The sequence below is a fragment of the Oncorhynchus nerka genome, unplaced genomic scaffold, assembly GCF_034236695.1.
Source record: "Oncorhynchus nerka isolate Pitt River unplaced genomic scaffold, Oner_Uvic_2.0 unplaced_scaffold_2183, whole genome shotgun sequence".
Classification (NCBI taxonomy): Eukaryota; Metazoa; Chordata; class Actinopteri; order Salmoniformes; family Salmonidae; genus Oncorhynchus; species Oncorhynchus nerka.
This window is the reverse complement of record NW_027039111.1, coordinates 16,858-39,028: the sequence shown is the minus strand read 5'-3', so window position 1 is coordinate 39,028 and position 22,171 is coordinate 16,858. Positions and strand designations below refer to the sequence as shown.

The 22,171-nt window shown below is 42.6% G+C and overlaps 1 protein-coding gene across 1 annotated transcript; it reads right to left on the bottom strand.

Moving 5' to 3' along the window:
• Positions 1 to 1,324: 1,324 nt before the first annotated feature.
• Positions 1,325 to 21,902, bottom strand: LOC115146542 (scrapie-responsive protein 1-like). Its single transcript, XM_029688630.2, has 3 exons — positions 19,691 to 21,902; positions 2,997 to 3,254; positions 1,325 to 2,302 (listed from the first exon to the last, which is right to left on the bottom strand). The coding sequence occupies exons 2-3, from the start codon at positions 3,242 to 3,244 to the stop codon at positions 2,248 to 2,250; spliced, it is 303 nt and encodes a 100-aa protein (XP_029544490.1). The 5' UTR covers positions 3,245 to 3,254; positions 19,691 to 21,902; the 3' UTR covers positions 1,325 to 2,247.
• Between the last annotated feature and the right edge of the window lie 269 nt (positions 21,903 to 22,171).

Sequence of the window (22,171 nt, the reverse complement as noted above, 5' to 3'; positions counted from 1 at the left end):
ACGGCACAGACAGATTTTTAATCTGGTCGGCACAGGGATTCAAACCAGTGACCTTTCGGTTACTGGCCCAACACTTTTAACCGATAGGCTACCTGCCAACCCAGAGGCCTAGACCAGTAGCTGGGCAAATTGGAAAGTCACAATTAAGCACTGTAAAAAAAAAATTGGGCAGAGGTGAATTTGTGGCTAACTCATAGTAAATGTGGACAAATAGTATACCAAATGGTTAGATATCAAGTGAAAGATAAGGCCACAAGACAAAAGATGTCAAGTAGATGCTCAAGGTTTCCTTTCTAGCCTCACCAACACAGCCGTTCTCACCCAGCCCCATAGTGAAAGCACATAGCCTCACAAGCAAAATGAGCTGACAAGACCATCAGCATTAGCATAAAACTGTAAGCCCCCCAGTTGTTTACCAAATGGGCCCAACTGACAAAACACCCTTTCACATACTCACTGGACCCGAGATCCTATTCATACTGGATCCTCATTGTGGGAAGCAGATGACTTTATCCACAGGGTGTCAAACATAGGTATTAAAGGTGGCAGGAGAGTGCAGGCTCGATTCTTCTCCAATTACCATCCTCAGTGCCAAGTTTTTCGCACGAGTTACATTGCAAACAGTGGATTGATTTGTCTCAACTTGTGTATGATTTTAGACATAAACAGGCTAGCAGTTTATGGGTGGTTTATGTGTGTTCACTTTGAACTGAGGGCTGAAGTCCTTTGGGCTCCCGAGTGGCGCAGCGGTCTAAGGCACTGCATTTCAGTGCTTGAGGCGTCATTACAGACACCCTGGTTCGATTCCAGGCTGTATGACAACTGGCTGTGATTGGGAGTTCCATAGGGCGGCGCATAATATGACCAGCATCGTCCGGGTTTGGCCGGAGTAGACCGTCATTGTAAATAAGAATTTGTTCTTAACTGACTTGCACAGTTAAATAAAGGTAAAAATATATATATACATATATACATATATATATATATATATAATGATGAAATGCATTTGTGCGATTTGACATCCTTCACTGTGGGCCTATTCTACTACAGTTACTGGAATCTATTATCAGCGACTGTACAGAATAGGAGAATAACAGTGAATCCGTGAATACATCCTACCCACTCAAGAGCCTGAATTCAGTTTGTTTACATAGAGCAGTCTCTTCTAATTACGACAATATGAATCAGTGATGTTTTGCAACTGACTGACAAAAGCAAGTTTATCAACAACAAACTGAAACATAACAAGCTCACAAAGGAAACATGAGGAAACCTAAGGTGGTTTCATGATACAACAAGTAAGGCCTGCAGGCAAAATAACACTCAAACCGATCTGTTTATTAATATTCTCACATACAGTGTTGTAATTGACATAAAATCATTGGATAAGTACAGGGAGATGTCATGGAGCAGTAGAACAACTTGTTTAAACAGCTTCACCGGTCTAGGGGATCTGTAAGTGCTATGTTATTCACATTTTAGTCATTTAGCAGATGCTCTGATCCAGAGCGCCTTACAGTTATTTAGGCCTAGTGACACACACAGTACTATAATCCTTTTGCAAAGACATTTACAATACAGTTGTACAGCCCACTTGTTTCAGCCATGTAAAATCATGCTTCATAGGCTCATCACAACATCACATTTCATGATCCTGCTGACATTTACGGCATTTAATAGCCTTGAATATAAAATGCCATGTCTCTCAAGAATGGCATACTATTAACTATTGAATGATATTTTTTTGATGTGCACACTTCGTGGTATTACTGTACTACGACTATTGTCAAAGAGTGAGATCTGTTTACGTTTGGGTGTAGATAATGGGGAGTGTCACATCATTGCAAATGCCAAATGAAGGGTCTGCCAAGTCAGATATACAAGTGTTGAACTGTAGCCTTGGCAAAGGAGGGACACGGGCTGCATTTATTGAATTGTCTTCACAGATAATAAATATACTGGGTGCTGTATTTGAGACTGAAAATAATGCATTTTATTTGTAGGCCCAAGTATTGTGAAAGATGGGCCTCTTTTTTTCCCAGCTTCAAAGCTTGTGCTTTTGTTTTAGCTCCAGCCTTCTGAACTTGTCGTTGTTGTAGCTGTCTCCAAGTGAAGAATGAAATGCATGTAATTCTGTAGTCCGGAATGGATGGGCCCATCCCCCTTGGCCCCATTTACTCTTTACTATTGTTTCAATTCAGAAGATTTCACCGTCCGTGTTCACTGTCCATTCAAACGACTGACGGCTCAGATGGTTTTGCATGGAATTATAAAGGAGATTTTGGGTCCAAAGAAGACATCCCTGGAACAACATAAAAATTAAAAATAAACATGTGTTTAGTATTTTGCCCTATTAGCCTGGAATCCAAGACTATGGTAAACTGTTCATGACTTTCTAGTGGATAGACCATGTGGTTCAGGAGAGAATGGCCTAGTTAAAGAAGGAAGCATCTAGTCAAGAATGGCATTATTTTCAATTGATAAACTGATAAACTGTGACTGAAAACTGATAAGCTCCCTGTATCTGTTTGATTTCCAGGCATATAGTGCCTCTTTAAAGGAAAAACTATTGTCTGTAGTCAACAGCTGACTAAAAACAGAGCCAAAATGCATAGGCCTAGCCGTAGTGTATTTGCATTACATGAGCAAAGGCCATGACATAAAAACAGCACGTATGACCTTTTAACTGACCAGTGAAACAAAAGTCAACTCCACATCATAGCTCACTGCACGGCAGCAGGCACACGTGCCTGACTGTATTAATAGGTTGCTTATGATAATCACAATGTAGGCAGTGTTCACTGGGCAGCCTGTGACTGGATCCAATTCGTTTCCAACTATAATTGGCGCCTAACTGCCCTCCGGCCTCTATTCGGCCTCCAGTACACATAACAGCACCACAGAGCCGTCCACTGTTCCAGAACTGTATTAACATAGACTGTATATGTGTGCTGAACATGGGCGCCGCCTACTGGAGGAGAATGGAATTTCTGTACCTTGGGCAGCAGAGGAGCTCACTGAAGTTACAGTAGCACACCATGTCGCATTTGTTCCCCTCCCAGAAATGGTTCTGCAGGGAATCGATGGGTCGCATGGTCGCAACTCCGTTGGAGATGCCAACATTGCGACAGTCCCTGCCCTTCAAGACTTTCTTGTAGCAGGACCAGCGGTTTGATGGAATGGCCTCGCTGCCCATTGCCAACAGTCCAACCAAGAGAATAGCAGCAATGAGTAGTGCCTTCATTTTGATCAAGCTGTAAATAGGATGACATAATGTGTATAATTGGTTAGAATGTCTCCAAGGTCACCCCAGTCATTAATATATAAATACGTTTTAACATTAACTACAAATCCAACCCACAAAAAAAAATATTCCCATTAGAGCCATAGTCTGAGTTCTAGTGAAGTTCAGAGGGGGTGGAGGGACATTTTTTGAAAGTTGAAGTTCATTTATTGCATTTCTATCAAATAAAGCAAATCTAAAATGTTATTTGGAGAAGAGCAAATACAGACAAATATGTACCCAGCCAACATGTAGCCTGTTAGTTCTACAATTTGCCACTACACATTAACTCAGCACCGAGATGAAAACCTTCAATATGTACAGAGGTATCTGTTAGAATATTTATTTATTTATTAACAAAACACAAACAAATATGTTTGCTTTGCAGAACTTTTTATTGCAATGTCCTGCAATTCTACACATTTTGCTTTGAGCTGTGGGGAAATGTTTTCAGTTTAAAAGCTCATTTCCTGCAATTGTACACACTTTGCCATGACTTATGCCATGTTAAAGATGTACATTCCCACACATAGAGGACCTGTGTGGTTCTGGTACCGGTTCCGACCGACACTTTTGTTTATAAAATTGATCTGTGGACACCATAGATGGAAAAGGCTTGCATGGAGCGGCAACGCGGGTTCATAGCAACTCATTAGTGTATCTCTTCCATCTGTGTGATTTAGGACAGAGAGGAAGACATTGGAAACACATTGGAAAGAATTAACACAAAAACAGAGCAAACTAGAATGCTATTTGGCCCTACACAGATAGTACACATTGGCAGAATACCTGACCACTGTGACTGACCCAAACTTAAGGAAAGCTTTGACTATGTACAGACTCAGTGAGCGTAGCCTTGCTATTGAGAAAGGCTGCCGTAGGCAGACATGACTCTCAAGAGAAGACAGGCTATGTGCACACTGCCCACAAAATGAGGTGGAAACTGAGCTGCACTTCCTAACCTCCTGACCAGTGTATGACCATATTAGAGACACATATTTCCCTCTGATTACACAGATCCACAAAGACTTCGAAAACAAACACAATTTTGATAAACTCTCATATCTTCTGGGTGAAATACCACAGTGTGCCCATCACAGCAGCAAGATTCACGACCTGTTGCCACAAGAAAAGGGCAACCAGTGAAGAACAAACACCATTGTAAATACAACCCATATTTATGCTTGTTTATTTTCCCTTGTGTACTTTAACCATTTGTACATTGTTACAACACTGTATATATACGTAATATGACATTTGTAATGTCTTTATTGTTTTGAAACTTCTGAATGTGTATTGTTTACTGTTAATTTTTATTTATTTAACTTTTGTATATTATCTACCTCACTTGCTTTGGCAATGTTAACACGTTTCCCATGCCAATAAAGCCCCTTGAATAGAATTAAAAGGAATAGAGATGCCAAACTCGGCGGAAAGATGTCTCCTTTCAGTAGGTGGCGTTTTTTCGTTGTTTCGCCCACCAAGCAGAGTTTTTGTATGAAAGTCATTGAGAAAGTGTTGAATTTGGTCAACCAAAAAATGTATGGCTTATTTGCTACGGTAGGTGTATTTAATCCAATAATAGTTTCCTAATGCTTAAATTGTTACGAGTGTACTGATAAGTAGGGCACGTGACATCCCGGCAATTTTGAGAAAAAACTCTTTATATGGTTGTTGTCTCGAGATGGCTATGCATATTCATTGAATGAGGCCAATAGTGTAGCGTCTGTCTCCATTGAATACAGGCAGTTGACGTCAACAACCCTCATCGAATTTTCAAAAGAGATAACAATAATTAGATGTATCCACCAATCCAAAGAAAGAATAGACGGCACACTATGCCGCTTTGTGGACAACGACTTCCATTGTTAGGACAGCGAGACATGTGTCTTATCAGTATATCCATAATCTTTGTTTAAAATGTGAAATCTGACACCACTTGAAGCTGGGATGTCCCTTCTACCATTTCATTCGCTCTTCCGACTGTCCATCAACTCCTGTCTAAACCATACATCACAGCGGCTGACAATCCTGACGTCGTAGCGCAACAGGATAGAGTGGTTTCGTCGCTCGAGCACATTCAGAGATCGGTTTATAACCAACTTTATCACAGTAATCTAAAAAGATTAATAGATTTTAAACAAAAAAAACACTTTTTGTTTGTCCTAGACAGACAATAGTAAGATGGAAGGCGAGTTCAGGAAGCCAAGCTAGAGCTCTCTTGTGTGACGTTCACAGCGGTGGGGTCAGACGTTATGATCAAGAGAGACCTGCATATTTGATCTAATACTAGACACACAAATATGTTTTTTTACAGTTATAAGGAAGGTGAAATGTTAGTTATTATTTGTATAATTTCATTATACTATATTTCAAGCATTATTCATACAGTTTTGTTGAATAGGAAATACATACAACATAAGAATCATATTTTTACTTGTGTACTTGAGCTTGTGTCCTCAAAAGTGACTACACCTCAGCAATTTATAACTATTTTTATCAGAAAGGTGAGCTTTCAACCTTTCTTGGAGGAGGCATCATTACTTATGGCCCTCTCATGATAAATCATTTGTTTTTGGGATTACGTAGATTACATTTTAGATTACATTTAGTTACATGTAAGAGATATGATATCTGAGTGAGTGTGAATAATAAAATCAATTGGGGCCCCCTGGAGGTCAGGGTCCCTGGGCACGTAATTCAGCCATGACTACTAAAAGTTCATATAGCTGCCTAGACTAATTTGACTAATTTACCAATCTTCAAAATGTTAACTGATAAGGACTAATTGAGCAGACAGAACCAGGTTTTCCACTAGGATTTTGCCTGTGCTAAGCTCCATTCTGTTTATTTTTATCCTGAACCCCCCATGCCCCCCAGTTCTTAACTATTACAAACATACCCATAACATGTCGAATCAAATCAAATAACATTGTATTAGTCACATGCGCCAAATGCTGACTTACGAGTCTCTAACCAACAATGCAGTTAAAAAATAATACAGATAAGAATAAGAAATAAAAGTAATTAAAGAGTAGCAGTAAAATAACAATAGTGAGACTATATACAGCGGGGTACCCGGTACAGAGTCAATGTGCGGGGGCACTGGTTAGTTGAGGTAATATGTACAGTTGAAGTCTGAAGTTTACATACACTTAGGTTGGAGTCATTAAAACTTTTTCACTCCACAAATGTCTTGTTAACAAACTATAGTTTTGTTAACAAACTATAGACATCTACTTTGTGCATGACACAAGTCATTTTTACAACAATTGTTTACAGACAGATCATTTCACTTATAATTCACTGTATCACAATTCCAGTGGGTCAGAAGTTTACATACACTAAGTTGACTGTGCATTTAAACAGCTTTGAAAATTCCAGAAAATTATATCATGGCTTTAGAAGCTTCTGATAAGCTAATTGACATAATTTGAGTCATTGGAGGTGTACCTGTGGATGTATTTCAAGGCCTACCTTCAAACTCAGTGCCTCTTTGCTTGACATCATGGGAAAATCAAAAGAAATCAGCCAAGACCTCAGAAAAAAAATTGGAGACCTCCACAAGTCTGGTTCATCCTTGGGAGTAATTTCCAAACGCCTGAAGGTACCACGTTCATCTGTACAAACAATAGTATGCAAGTATAAACCCCATGGGACCACGCAGCCATCATACCGCGCAGGAAAGAGACGCGTTCTGTCTCCTAGAGATGAACGTACTTTAGTGCGAAAAGTGCAAATCAATCCCAGAACAACAGCAAAGGACCTTGTGAAGATGCTGGAGGGAACAGGTACAAAAGTATCTATATCCACAGTCAAACAAGTCCTATATCGACATAACCTGAAAGGCCGCTCAGCAAGGAAAAAGCCACTGCTCTAAAACCACCATAAAAAGACAGACTACTGTTTGCAACTGCACATTGGGACAAAGATCATACTTTTTAGAGAAATGTCCTCTGGTCTGATGAAACAAAAATAGTTTGGCCATAATGACCATAATTATGTTTGGAGGAAAAAGGGGGAGGCTTGCAAGCCGAAGAACACCATCCCAACCGTGAAGCATGGGGATGGCAGCATCATGTTGTGGGGGTGCTTTGCTGCAGGAGGGACTGGTGCACTTCACAAAATAGATGGCTTCGTGAGGATGGAAAATTACGTGGATATATTGATGTCTCAAGACATCAGTCGGGAAGTTAAAGCTTGGTCGTAAATGGGTCTTCCAAATGGACAATGACCCCAAGCATACTTCCAAAGTTGTGGCAAAATGGTTTAAGGACAACAAAGTCAAGGTATTGGAGTGGCCATCACAAAGCCCTGACCTCAATCCTATAGAAAATATGTGGGCAGAACTGAAAAAGCGTGTGCGAGCAAGGAGACCTACAACCTGACCAGCTCTGTCAGGAGGAATCAGCCAAAATTCACCCAACTTATTGTGGGAAGCTTGTGGAAGGCTACCCAAAACGTTTGACCCAAGTTAAACAATTTAAAGGCAATGCTACCAAATACTAATTGAGTGTATGTAAACTTATGACCCACTGGGAATGTGATGAAAGAAATAAAAGCTGAAATAAATCATTCTCTCTACTATTATTCTGACATTTCACATTCTTAAAATAAAGTGGTGATCCTAACTGATCTAAGATAGGGAATGTTTACTAGGATTAAATGTCAGGAATTGTGAAAAATTTAGTTTAAATGTATTTGGCTAAGTTGTATGTAAACTTCCAACTTCAACTGTACATGTAGTTAGAGTTATTAAAGTGACTATGCATAGATGATAACAGGTGCAATGCAAATAGTCTGGGAAGCCATTTAATTAGAAGTTCATGAGTCTTATGGCTTGGGGGTAGAAGCTGTTTAGACCCCTCTCAGACCTAGACTTGGTGCTCCGGTACCACTTGCCGTGCGGTAGCAGTGAGAACAGTCTATGACTAGGGTGGCTGGAGTCTTTGACAATTTTCAGGGCCTTCCTCTGACACCACCTGGTATAGAGTTTCTGGATGGCAGGAGGCTTGGCCCCAGTGATGTACTGGGCCGTTCGCACTACCCTCTGTAGTGCCTTGCGGTCAGAGGCCGAGTAGTTGCCATACCAGGCAGTGATGCAACCAGTTAGGATTAGAGGTCGACCAATTAATCGGAATGGCCGATTAATTAGAGCCGATTTCAAGTTTTCATAACAATCGGTAATCTGCATTTTTGGACACCGATCAGGGCCGATTTGTAACAGATTTCCTCCTCTTCGTCTGAAGAGGTGTAGCAAGGATCGGACCAATACGCAGCGTGGAAAGTGTCCATGTTTTAATAGAAAAGACTGAACATGACACAAATACAAAATAACAACGTGACAAGGAAACGAAACAGTCCCGTGTGGCACAAACACTGACACAGGAAACAATCACCCACAAAATACCCAAAGAATATGGCTGCCTAAATATGGTTCCCAATCAGAGACAACGATAGACAGCAGCCTCTAATTGAGAACCAATCTAGGCAACCATAGACTTACAAAAACACCTAGATAGGAAACACCCCCATAAACATACAAAACCCCTAGAGAAGACAAAAACACATACATCACCCATGTCACACCCTGTCCTAACCAAAATAATAAAGAAAACAAAGAACACTAAGGTCAGGGCCTGACACGATTACATTGCACTCCACAGGAGACTGCGTGGCAGGCTGACTACCTGTTATGCGAGTGCAGCAAGGAGCCACGGTAAGGTACTTAAACGTATCTTATTAAAAACAATCGATCTTAACATCATCACTAGTTAACTACACATGGTTGATGATATTACTAGTTTATCTAGCTTGTCCTGCATTGCATATAATCGATGAGGTGCCTGTTAATTTATCATTGAATCACAGCCTACTTCGCCAAACGGGTGATTTAACAAGCGCATTCGCGAAAAAGCACTGTCTTTGCACCCATGTATACCTAACCATAAACATCAACGCCTATCTTAAAATCATTACACAAGTATATATTTTTTAAATCTGCATATTTAGTTAATATTGCCTGCTAACATTAATTTATTTTAACTAGGGAAATTGTGTCACTTCTCTTGCGTTCTGTGCAACAGAGTCAGGGTATATGCAGCAGTTTGAGCCGCCTGGCTCGTTGCGAACTGTGTGAAGACCATTTCTTCCTAACAAAGACAGCCAACTTTGCCAAACGGGGGATGATTTAACAAAAGCGTATATGCGAAAAAAGCACAATCGTTGCACAAATGTACCTAACCATAAACATCAATGCCTTTCTTAAAATCAATACACAGAAGTATGTATTTTTTAAACCTGCATATTTAGTTAAAGAAATTAATGCAGGCAATATTAAACTAGGGAATTTGTGTCACTTCTCTTGAGTTCGCAGAGTCAGGGTATTGTAAGGAATTGCTATTTCGTATGCAGGTGACTAACTTACTGCTAATTACATGGCTACAACTCACAGTAAAGCCTGTGGGGTCCCCTACAGGATAGCTCCCACATTACACACAATCTCCTTTGTATTTTAACCGAACACTGTGTGCCCGAAGAAGATCCTACGATGATGGACAGACAACTGAGCCAATGGCAGAAGACTACAGACTACAACCAGCTGAACCAATCCGGAGATCCGATCTTCCTAGGGTCAACCTACTTTCTGTGACGTATATAAGGGCTGTGCTGACTGTTTACGCTCTCTCTGCCTGCCGTTCCACACGAACTAACGGAAGAGCCGTATTTACGTGTACCAGATATTCTCCCTCTGAAATAAACTGTCGCTTGTCGTACAATTTTAACACCTGGTCTGAATCGATCCTTAACCGGCTCACCCTTCTAATATCCTTTTATCAACAGTATATACACCAGTTTGGGCTGCCTGGCTCTTTGCAAACTAATTTGCCAGAATTTCACGTAATTATGACATAACATTGAATGTTGTGCAATGTAACAGCAATATTTAGATTTATGGATGCCACCCGTTAGATAAAATACGGAACGGTTCCGTACTTCACTGAAAGAATAAATGTTTTGTTTTCGAAATGATAGTTTCCGGATTTGACCATATTAATGACCTAAGGCTCGTATTTCTGTGTGTTATTATATTATAATTAAGTCTATGATTTGATAGAGCAGTCTGACTGAGCAGTGGTAGGCAGCAGCAGACTCGTAAGCATTCATTCAAACAGCACTTTACTGCGTTTTCCAATAGCTTTTCTCAATGCTTCAAGCATTGCGCTGTTTATGACTTCAAGCCTATCAACTACCGAGATTAGGCTGGCAATACTAAAGTACCTATTAGAACATCCAATAGTCAAAGGTATATGAAATACAAATGGTATAGAGAGAAATAGTCCTATAATAACTTCAACCTAAAACTTCTTACCTGGGAATATTGAAGACTTACGTTAAAAGGAACCACCAGCTTTCATATGTTCTCATGTTCTGAGCAAGGAACTTAAACGTTATCTTTTTTATATGGCACATATTGCAGTTTTACTTTCTTCTCCAACACTTTGTTTTTGCATTATTTATATCAAATTAAACATGTTTCATTATTTATTTGAGACTCATTTGATTTTATTGATTTATTATATTAAGTCTAAAAATAAGTGTTCATTGTTCATTCAGTATTGTTGTAAATGTCATTATTACAAATATATATATATACATAAAAATCGGCCGATTAATCGGCATCGGCTTTATTTGGTCCTCCAATAATCGGTATCGGTATTGGCGTTGAAAAATCATAATCGGTCAACCTCTAGTTAGGATGCTCTCGGTGATGCAGCTGTAGAATCTTTTGAGGATCTGAGGACCCATGCCAAATCTTTTCAGTCTTCTGAGGGGGAATAGGTCTTGTCGTGCCCTCTTCACGACTGTCTTGGTGTGCTTGGACCATGTTAGTTTGTTGGTTATGTGGAGACCAAGGAACTTGAAGCTCTCAAACTGCTCCACTGCAGCCCCGTCGATGAGAATGGGGGCGTGCTCAGTCCTGTTTTTCCTGTAGTCCACAATCATCTCCTTTGTCTTGACCATGTTGAGGGAGAGGTTGTTGTCCTGGCACCACATGGCCAGGTCTCTGACCTCCTCCCTATAGGCTGTCTCATCGTTGTCTGTGATTAGGCCTACCACTGTTCTGTCATCGGGAAACTTAATGATGGTGTTGGAGTCGTGCCTGGCCGTCATGAGTCATGAGTGAACAGAGAGTACAGGAGAAGACTGAGCACGCACCCCTGAGGGGCCCCTGTATTGAGGATCAAAGTGGCGAATGTGTTGTTACCTACCCTTCAGGGGTCCAGTTGCAGAGGGAGGTGTTTAGTCCCAGGGTCCTTAGCTTATTGATGAACTTTGAGGGCATTATGGTGTTGAATACTGAGCTGTAGTCAATGAATTGCATTCTCACATGGGTGTTCCTTTTGTCCAGGTGGGAAAGGACAGTGATTGCATCATCTGTGGATCTGTTGGGGTGGTATGCAAATTAGAGTGGGTCTAGGGTTTCTACGATAATGGTGTTGATGTGAGCCATGACCAGCATTTTAAAGCACTTCATGGCTACAGACGTGAGTGCTACGGGTCGGTAGTCATTTAGGCAGGTTACCTTAGTGTTCTTGGGCACAGGCACTGTGGTGGTCTGCTTAAAACATGTTGGTATTACAGACTCGGACAGGGAGTGGTTGAAAATGTCAGTAAAGACACTTGCCAGTTGGTGAGCACATGCTCGCAGTACATGTCCTGGTAATTCGTTTGGCCCTGTGGCCTTGTGAATGTTGACCTGTTTAAAGGTCTTACTCACATTGTCTGTGGAGAGTGTGATCACACAGTCTTCCGGAACAGCTGGTGTTCTCATGCATGTTTCAGTGTTATTTACCTCGAAGCGAGCATAGAAGTAGTTTAGCTTGTCTGGTAGGCTTGTGTCACTAGGCAGCTCTGGGATGTGCTTCCCTTTGCAGTCAATAATGGTTTGCAAGCCCTGCCACATCTGGCGAGCATCAGAGCCAGTGTAGTACGATTGTATTGACGCTTTGCCTGTTTGATGGTTTGTTCGAAGGCAGAGCAGGATTTCTTATAAGCTTCCGGGTTAGAGTCACGCTCCTTGAATGCGGTAGCTCTAGCCTTTAGCTCAGTGCGGATGTTGCCTGTAATCCATGGCTTCTGGTTGGGGTATGTACGTACAGGCACTGTGGGGACGACGTCATCAATGCCCTTATTGATGAAGCCAAAGACTGATGTGGTGTACTCCTCAATGCCATCGGAGGAATCCCGGAACATATTCCAGTCTGTGCTAGCAAAACAGTCCTGTAGCTTAGCATCTGCTTTATCTGACTACTTTTTTATTGATCTCCTCCCTGGTGCTTCCTGCTTTAATTTTTGCTTGTAACCAGGAATCAGGAGGATATAATTATGGTCAGATTTGCCAAATGGAGGGTGGAACAGCTTTGTATGCATCTCTGTGTGGAGCAAAGGTGGTCCAGAGTTTTTTTCCCCCTCTGGGTGCACATTTGTTAGTTTATTTGCGTTGTTTGTAACTTATCAGCCACCACTATGCTTGAAAATATGGAGAGTGGTACACAGTAACGTGTTGTATTGGATTTTCCCCAAACATAACACTTTGTATTCAGGACAAAAATGAATTGCTTTACCAAATTTCTTTGCAGTATTACGTTAGTGTGTTGTTGCAAACAGGATGCATGTTTTGGAATATTTTCTTCTGTACAAGCTTTCTTCTTTTCCCACTGTCAATTAGTGTCAGTGTCACACTGTCAATTAGTGTCAATTAGTGCCACACTGTCAATTAGGTTAGTTGATCCATCCTCAGCTTTCTCCTATACAGCCATTAAACCCTGTAACTATGCTTTAGAATCGGAACCCTCATCAGAAGCTAGCCGCTAACTAGCTACTAGCTAGCCACTGCTAGCGGTCTTCAACGCTAACTAGGACACCAGCGCGACATCTACCCAAAGCATATCAGACTGCTTTTTCTCTACCCCATCTCCGGATTCCTACCGCAAGCTCTGAAGCTTTATACCGGATCATCGTAAATAGCTAGCTGCAATCCGAGTGGCTACTCCTGGCTAACGTCTCTGTCCCAGAGCAAGCACCAGTTAGCCTGGAGCTAGCCTCGAGCTAAACCCATCTCCCGACTACCCGAAGAGGTCCAAAAATACCTAATTTGCCAATTGGCCTGGACCCTCGACTGACCCTCTACTGCCGACACGGAGCCCCGCCGATCCATCACGACTGGTCCGCCGACATAATCGTCCGAGGGGTTTCAACAGGCTTCTCCGCTGCGACATCGCCAAAGATCCATCTGCTGGCCAAGGCCCACGAGCTTTCTGAATCGCTGTATCTCCAGCTCACCGCATGAAGAGGAATAAATAAACAGACTCACCCCATCGCGACGTCCCCCAAAGGTTAACTCTCTAGCCCTCGCTATCTCCCTGCTTGCTAATTCGGCCTGCTAACGGCTAGCTTGTCAAGCTCCGGTCCGCTAACTGCTACCTTGTCTAGCTCGGGCCTACGAACTGTTAGCTTGTTAGCACAGGCCTGCTAACCGTCTGTACCACCGCGTCCCAATCACTCTCTGACCCCATTTACTTTCTATCTCTTTTTGATTTTTAATTTGTTTATACCTTCCGGAAACCTGCCTCACCCAATGTGATACGGAATCGCTATTACTTTTACTCTTATTTTTATTTTTATGACACTCAAGAACCTCCAGACGCTAACCAGCTAACTAGCTACAAGCTAGTTAGTCATTGTTAGTTAAAAAAAAAAAAAAAAAAAAAAAAAAAACCTGAATCACTCGCCAGCCCCCCCTGCCCATCCACCGCTGCCCCCTGGACACTGATCTCTTGGCTACATAGCTGACGCACGCTGGACTGTCCATTAATCACGGTACTCCTTTCTGCTTGTTTGTCTTACCTGTCGGCCCCGTTGCCTAGTCAACTTCATTTTACCTGCTGTTTGTTGTGCTAGCGGATTAGCCTCGCCTACTGTTTTTAGCCAGCTTTCCAAATTCAACACCTGTGATTACTGTATGCCTCGCTGTATGTCTCTCTCAGATGTCAATATGCCTTGTATACTGTTGTTCAGGTTAGTTATAATTGTTTTAGTTCACAATGGAGCCCCTAGACCCACTCTGCATACCCCTGTTACCTCCTTTGTCCCACCTCCCACACATGCGGTGACCTCACCCATTACAACCAGCATGTCCAGAGATACAACCTGTCTCATCATCACCCAGTGCCTGGGCTTACCTCCGCTGTACCCGCACCCCACCATACCCCTGTCTGTGCATTATGCCCTGAATATATTCTACCATGCCCAGAAACCTGCTCCTCTTATCCTCTGCCCCCAACGCTCTAGGCGACCAGTTTTGATAGCCTTTAGCCGCACCCTCATACTACTCCTTCTCTGTTCCGCGGGTGATGTGGAGGTAAACCCAGGCCCTGCATGTCCCCAGGTACCCTCATTTGTTGACTTCTGTGATCGAAAAAGCCTTGGTTTTATGCATGTCAACATCAGAAGCCTCCTCCCTAAGTTTGTTTTACTCACTGCTTTAGCACACTCTGCTAACCCTGATGTCCTTGCCGTGTCTGAATCCTGGCTCAGGAAGGCCACCAAAAATTCAGAGATTTCCATACCCAACTATAACATCTTCCGTCAAGATAGAACTACCAAAGGGGGCGGAGTTGCAGTCTACTGCAGAGATAGCCTGCAAAGTAATGTCATACTTTCCAGGTCCATACCCAAACAGTTCGAACTACTAATTTTGAAAATTACCCTCTCCAGAAATAAGTCTCTCACTGTTGCCGCCTGCTACCGGCCACCCTCAGCTCCCAGCTGTGCCCTGGACACCATTTGTGAATTGATCGCCCCCATCTAGCTTCAGAGTTTGTTCTGTTAGGTGACCTAAACTGGGATATGCTTAACACCCCGGCAGTCCTACAATGTAAGCTAGATGCCCTCAATCTCACTCAAATCATCAAGGAACCCACCAGGTACAACCCTAACTCTGTAAACAAGGGCACCCTCATAGACGTCATCCTGACCAACTGGCCCTCCAAATACACCTCCGCTGTCTTCAACCAGGATCTCAGCGATCATTGCCTCATTGCCTGTATCCGCCACGGAGCCGCAGTCAAACGACCACCCCTCATCACTGTCAAACGCTCCCTAAAACACTTCTGTGAGCAGGCCTTTCTAATCGACCTGGCCCGGGTATCCTGGAAGGACATTGACCTCATCCCGTCAGTTGAGGATGCCTGGTCATTCTTTAAAAGTAACTTCCTCACCATTTTAGATAAGCATGCTCCGTTCAAAAATGCAGAACCAAGAACAGATACAGCCCTTGGTTCACTCCAGACCTGACTGCCCTCGACCAGCACAAAAACATCCTGTGGCGGACTGCAATAGCATCGAATAGCCCCGTGATATGCAACTGTTCAGGGAAGTCAGGAACCAATACACGCAGTCAGTCAGGAAAGCTAAGGCCAGCTTCTTCAGGCAGAAGTTTGCATCCTGTAGCTCCAACTCCAAAAGTTCTGGGACACTGTGAAGTCCATGGAGAACAAGAGTACCTCCTCCCAGCTGCCCACTGCACTGAGGCTAGGTAACACGGTCTCCACCGATAAATCCACGATTATCGAAAGCTTCAATAAGCACTTCTCAACGGCTGGCCATGCCTTCCGCCTGGCTACTCCAACCTCGGCCAACAGCTCCGCCCCCCCGCAGCTCCTCGCCCAAGCCTCTCCAGGTTCTCCTTTACCCAAATCCAGATAGCAGATGTTCTGAAAGAGCTGCAAAACCTAGACCCGTACAAATCAGCTGGGCTTGACAATCTGGACCCTCTATTTCTGAAACTATCTGCCGCCATTGTCGCAACCCCTATTACCAGCCTGTTCAACCTCTCTTTCATATCGTCTGAGATCCCCAAGGATTGAAAGCTGCCGCAGTCATCCCCTCTTCAAAGGGGGAGACACCCTGGACCCAAACTGCTATAGACCTATATCCATCCTGCCCTGCCTATCTAAGGTCTTCGAAAGCCAAGTCAACAAACAGGTCACTGACCATCTCGAATCCCACCGTACCTTCTCCGCTGTGCAATCTGGTTTCCGAGCCGGTCACGGGTGCACCTCAGCCACGCTCAAGGTACTAAACGATATCATAACCGCCATCGATAAAAGACAGTACTGTGCAGCCGTCTTCATCGACCTCGCCAAGGCTTTCGACTCTGTCAATCACCATATTCTTATCGGCAGACTCAATAGCCTCGGTTTCTCGGATGACTGCCTTGCCTGGTTCACCAATTACTTTGCAGACAGAGTTCAGTGTGTCAAATCGGAGGGCATGCTGTCCGGTCCTCTGGCAGTCTCTATGGGGGTGCCACAGGGTTCAATTCTCGGGCCGACTCTTTTCTCTGTATATATCAATGATGTTGCTCTTGCTGCGGGCGATTCCCTGATCCACCTCTACGCAGACGACACCATTCTATATACTTTCGGCCCGTCATTGGACACTGTGCTATCTAACCTCCAAACGAGCTTCAATGCCATACAGCACTCCTTCCGTGGCCTCCAACTGCTCTTAAACGCGAGTAAAACCAAATGCATGCTTTTCAACCGATCGCTGCCTGCACCCGCATGCCCGACTAGCATCACCACCCTGGATGGTTCCGACCTTGAATATGTGGACATCTATAAGTACCTAGGTGTCTGGCTAGACTGCAAACTCTCCTTCCAGACTCACATCAAACATCTCCAATCGAAAATCAAATCAAGAGTCGGCTTTCTATTCCGCAACAAAGCCTCCTTCACTCACGCCGCCAAGCTTACCCTAGTAAAACTGACTATCCTACCGATCCTCGATTTCGGCGATGTCATCTACAAAATGGCTTCCAACACTCTACTCAGCAAACTGGATGCAGTCTATCATAGTGCCATCCGTTTTGTCACCAAAGCACCTTATACCACCCACCACTGCGACTTGTATGCTCTAGTCGGCTGGCCCTCACTACATATTCGTCGCCAGACCCACTGGCTCCAGGTCATCTACAAGTCCATGCTAGGTAAAGCTCCGCCTTATCTCAGTTCACTGGTCACGATGGCAACACCCATCCGTAGCACACGCTCCAGCAGGTGTATCTCACTGATCATCCCTAAAGCCAACACCTCATTTGGCCGCCTCTCGTTCCAGTACTCTGCTGCCTGTGACTGGAATGAACTGCAAAAATCGCTGAAGTTGGAGACTTTTATCTCCCTCACCAACTTCAAACATCAGCTATCCGAGCAGCTAACCGATCGCTGCAGCTGTACATAGTCTATTGGTAAATAGCCCACCCATTTTCACCTACCTCATCCCCATACTGTTTTTATACTGTTTTTTATTTTATTTATTTATTTACCTTTCTGCTCTTTTGCACACCAATATCTCTACCTGTACATGACCATCTGATCATTTATCACCCCAGTGTTAATCTGCAAAATTGTATTATTCGCCTACCTCATGCCTTTTGCACACATTGTATATAGACTGCCCATTTTTTTTTCTACTGTGTTATTGACTTGTTAATTGCTTACTCCATGTGTAACTCTGTGTTGTCTGTTCACACTGCTATGCTTTATCTTGGCCAGGTCGCAGTTGCAAATGAGAACTTGTTCTCAACTAGCCTACCTGGTTAAATAAAGGTGAAATAAAAAAAATAAATAAAAAAACTGAAGTCCCTGAGTGGTTTCCTAAGTTAGGAAGGACACCTGTATATTTTTAGTGACTGGGTGTATTGATACACAATTGAAAGTGCAATTAATAACTTCACCATGCTCAAATGGATATTCAATATCTATTTTTTAATTTGTAATTTTATCCACCAATAGGTGCCCTTCTTTGCGAGGCATTGGAAAACCTCCCTGGTATTTGTGGGTGAATCTGTGTTTCAAATTCACTGCTCAACTGAGGGAGCTTACAGATAATTGTATGTGTGGGTTACATAGATGAGGTAATCATTCAAAAATTATGCTAAACACTATTATTGTACACAGAGTGAGTCCATGCAACTTATTAGGTGACTTGTTAAGCACATTTTTACTCCTGAACTTATTTAGGCTTGCCATAACAAAAAGGTTGAATAGTTTTTGACTCAAGTCAGTTCAACTTTAAATATTGTATTAATTTGTCAAATAAAAAATATATAAGTCCACTTTGACATTATAGGGCATTGTGTGTAGGCTACTGACAAACACATCTACATTGTATAAATGTTAAAGTCAGGCTGTAACTCAACTAAATGTGGTAAAAGTCAAGGGGTGTGAAAACTTTCTGAAGGCACTTTAAGTAGGACTCTGATTCACATAGTGTTATGATGTTGTTGATTGTAGAATTTGATCCTAGCATAAGTTGGATATCCTCTATAACATTTTTCAATTTGCAACAATAGTGATACTGGACATAAATATTGCATTCGTCTGTTATTTCAAAGATTGGTGGATATATACAGCCTATTTGCTATGTCGCTAGTGCCACTAAATAATTCAACCTTGTGCTTTAAATAGATTCAATATTATTTGCATTTAAATAATATTACCATAACCCATTTATTGTGAAGATTTCCTCGGTACAATGATTGCAGTCTTATAAACTTCAATACTGTACATTGCAGTTATAACTAGTGCTGAGCAAAATTATTTGAATTCCATTTCATTCGTTTTTTTCTGTGAGGTCAATGCACAAATTGCAGTTTCTCGATAGATAAATCAGATCCAGCCTGAACTGTGTGATGTAGTAGGGAGTTGTAGTTTACAACATGCCAATATCCTAAATATTTCAGAGCGTAAATCGTATTAATTAACTCCAATGACCACAATCCACTGCGCAACTACTTGTCCTGTCTTTCTTTTGTGCCTGCTTAAAATATAAACGGCAGAAGAATGCGCAATTGTGAGGGGATTTAGAGAGCAGCTGATGCTTGACAGGGTATCGCTACCTGAAAAACATTGATCTAAGTGATTTATAGTTCGTGTTCAGTCATAAAAATATGCCTTATTTACTCTGAAGAGATACAAATTAGTGATTTTGTCAGACAGCATATCCAGTAGCTCTAAAGAGATGAGATGATGACTTGGAATTAAATAATACAATCATAAAATAAAACAAATGAAATATACACAATAACTGAAATATGTTATTAAAGTAATGTAAATATATGATGGTTAATAAGTGATGAGCAGTAATGGGCAGTCACTACCATCATGGTACTTTTATTAATTGTTGTATTCTGTGTTACAGCATTCAACCCAAATAATCGAACGCAAAATCGAAAACTATTGATTCTTTATTAATAATCGATTTATAATAATTAATGCTCCCCATCATTATTATATTTCCAATTACATAACATTATCAGCTGATTAAATTAGCCCCTACCTTATTTAGTGCTCTCCTCAGGAACGGCAGTAGCTTCTGACCCGTTTTCATTGGGTACATTTAGTAAGTATAAAACAGAAAACAGAGGAGTCTTTATCCCTACTCTACCCCATGCTAAGAGTATGACCATCTCTCCCCTCTCTCCTCTCAGCCTGTAAACCAGAGAAATAACCAAGGGCATTGATTAAGTCCGCACTCTGCACAAGCACGACAATAATGCCATGCTTACATGCCAGGACGGTACAGGGCTAAGAGAGGAGGCCAGCATTGGGGAGTGATCCAAACCAAACCTCTCAGTTCTCAGACAGATTTAGTTCATATATGCTGTGGAAAAGTACATGAACGGGGTCTGAATCATGGTTTTACAGTCTAGCGGACAAGTCGCGTTTGTTCACATCCAGAATAATGTATAACACCAATTTAGGAGGTTTGAAGTAGTAGGCTACATTTTTAGTAAAGGTGTTTTCAATGTGTTTTTATTTTATTTTAATTGGTTGTATATCAGCCATTTTGCATTTCAATAGACAACCATCCAAGAGCGAATGAATGAATGCCTGATACTGAATGTTGCCTTTCACTGAAACTCTCTAAAGCATCTGAATTGCTGTGAGTGTTGCAATCAGATGTGGTGGATGCTCGTACTGTTTAAATGGAGTGTCTGTCTGTGTGTAATGAAATGCACATGATGCATGCAGTAAATGAACCAGTTGGAAGGGAAATGCAAGTTTCTCTATAGCTATAACCGTTGCCTTGACTTGGCTCCTTTCCTTGTTGACACGCAGAGGAGCTCCACTGACTGCTGATAGAGCTGGTTGGCTGTGAAAGTGTCCGTCACAGCCAAATTTAATCATCTACTTCGTGTGTTAAATCAATTGCTTCTTATTGGACGGCAGCACAGTTTTATCCATTGCAGTTTCCACTTTAAACAAATCAAGCGGTATTTACTTTGTGTTATACAGCTACCGAAAACTGAGAAATGGCCTTTCGGGCTCTGAAAGCATACATACTCAATAAATGATGGCATTTTGCAGTTGATGCTTAATCAAATCAAATCAAATTGATTTATATAGCCCTTCTTCCATCAGCTGATATCTCAAAGTGCTGTACAGAAACCCAGCCTAAAACCCCAAACAGCAAGCAATGCAGGTGTAGAAGCATGGTGGCTAGGAAAAACAACCCTAGAAAGGCCAAAACCTAGGAAGAAACCTAGAGAGGAACCAGGTGATGAGGGGTGGACAGTCCTCTTCTGGCTGTGCAGGGTGGAGATTATAACAGAACATGGCCAAGATGTTCAAATGTTCATAGATGACCAGCATGGTCAAATAGTAATCACCACAGTAGTTGTCGATGGTGCAGCAAGTCAATACCTCAGGAGTAAATGTCAGTTGGCTTTTCATAGCCGATCATTAAGAGTATCTCTACCACTCCTGCTGTCTCTAGAGAGTTGAAAACAGCAGGTCTGGGACAGGTAACACATCCGGTGAACAGGTCAGGGTTCCATAGCCGCAGGCAGAACAGTTGAAACTGGAGCAGCAGCACGGCCAGGTGGACTGGGGACATCAAGGAGTCATCATGCCAGGTAGTCCTGAGGCATGGTCCTAGGGCTCAGGTCCTCTGAGAGAGAGCAAGGAAGAGAGAATTAGAGAGAGCATACTTAAATTCACACAGGACACCGGATAAGACAGGAGAAGTACTCCAGATATAACAGACTGACCCTAGCCCCCCAACATATAAACTACTGCAGCATAAATACTGGAGGCTGAGACAGGAGGGGTCAGGAGACACTGTGGCCCCATCCGATGATACCCCCGGACAGGGCCAAACAGGCAGGATATAACCCCACCCACTTTGCCAAAGCACAGCCCCCACAGAGGGATAACTTCAACCACCAACTTACCATCCTGACACAAGGCAGAGTATAGTCCACAAAAGATCTCCACCACGGCACAACCCAAGGGGGGTGCCAACCCAAACAGGAAGATCACGTCAGTGACTCAACCCACTCAAGTGACGCACCCCTCCTAGGGACGGCATGGAAGAGCACCAGTAAGCCAGTGACTCAGCCCCTGTAATAGGGTTAGAGGCAGAGAATCCCAGTGGAGAGAGGGGAACCGGCCAGGCAGAGACAGAAAGGGCGTTCAGTTCGTTGCTCCAGAGCCTTTCCGTTCACCTTCACACTCCTGGGCCAGACTACACTCAATCATATGACCTACTGAAGAGATGAGTCTTCAGTAAAGACTTAAAGGTTGAGACCGAGTCTGCGTCTCTCACATGGGTAGGCAGACCATTCCATAAAAATTGAGCTCTATAGGAGAAAGCCCTGCCTCCAGCTGTTTGCTTAGAAATTCTAGGGACAATTAGGAGGCCTGCGTCTTGTGACCGTAGCGTATGTGTAGGTATGTATGGCAGGACCAAATCGGAAAGATAGGTAGGAGCAAGCCCATGTAATGCTTTGTAGGTTAGCAGTAAAACCTTGAAATC

Coding starts and splice junctions, on each gene's coding strand:
- LOC115146542 (XM_029688630.2), bottom strand. CDS start 3,244: ATGAAGGCACTACTCATTGCTGCTATTCTCTTGGTTGGACTGTTGGCA. Junction 2,303..2,996: donor GAGCTCCTCTGCTGCCCAAG/GTACAGAAATTC, acceptor ATGTTGTTCCAG/GGATGTCTTCTTTGGACCCA.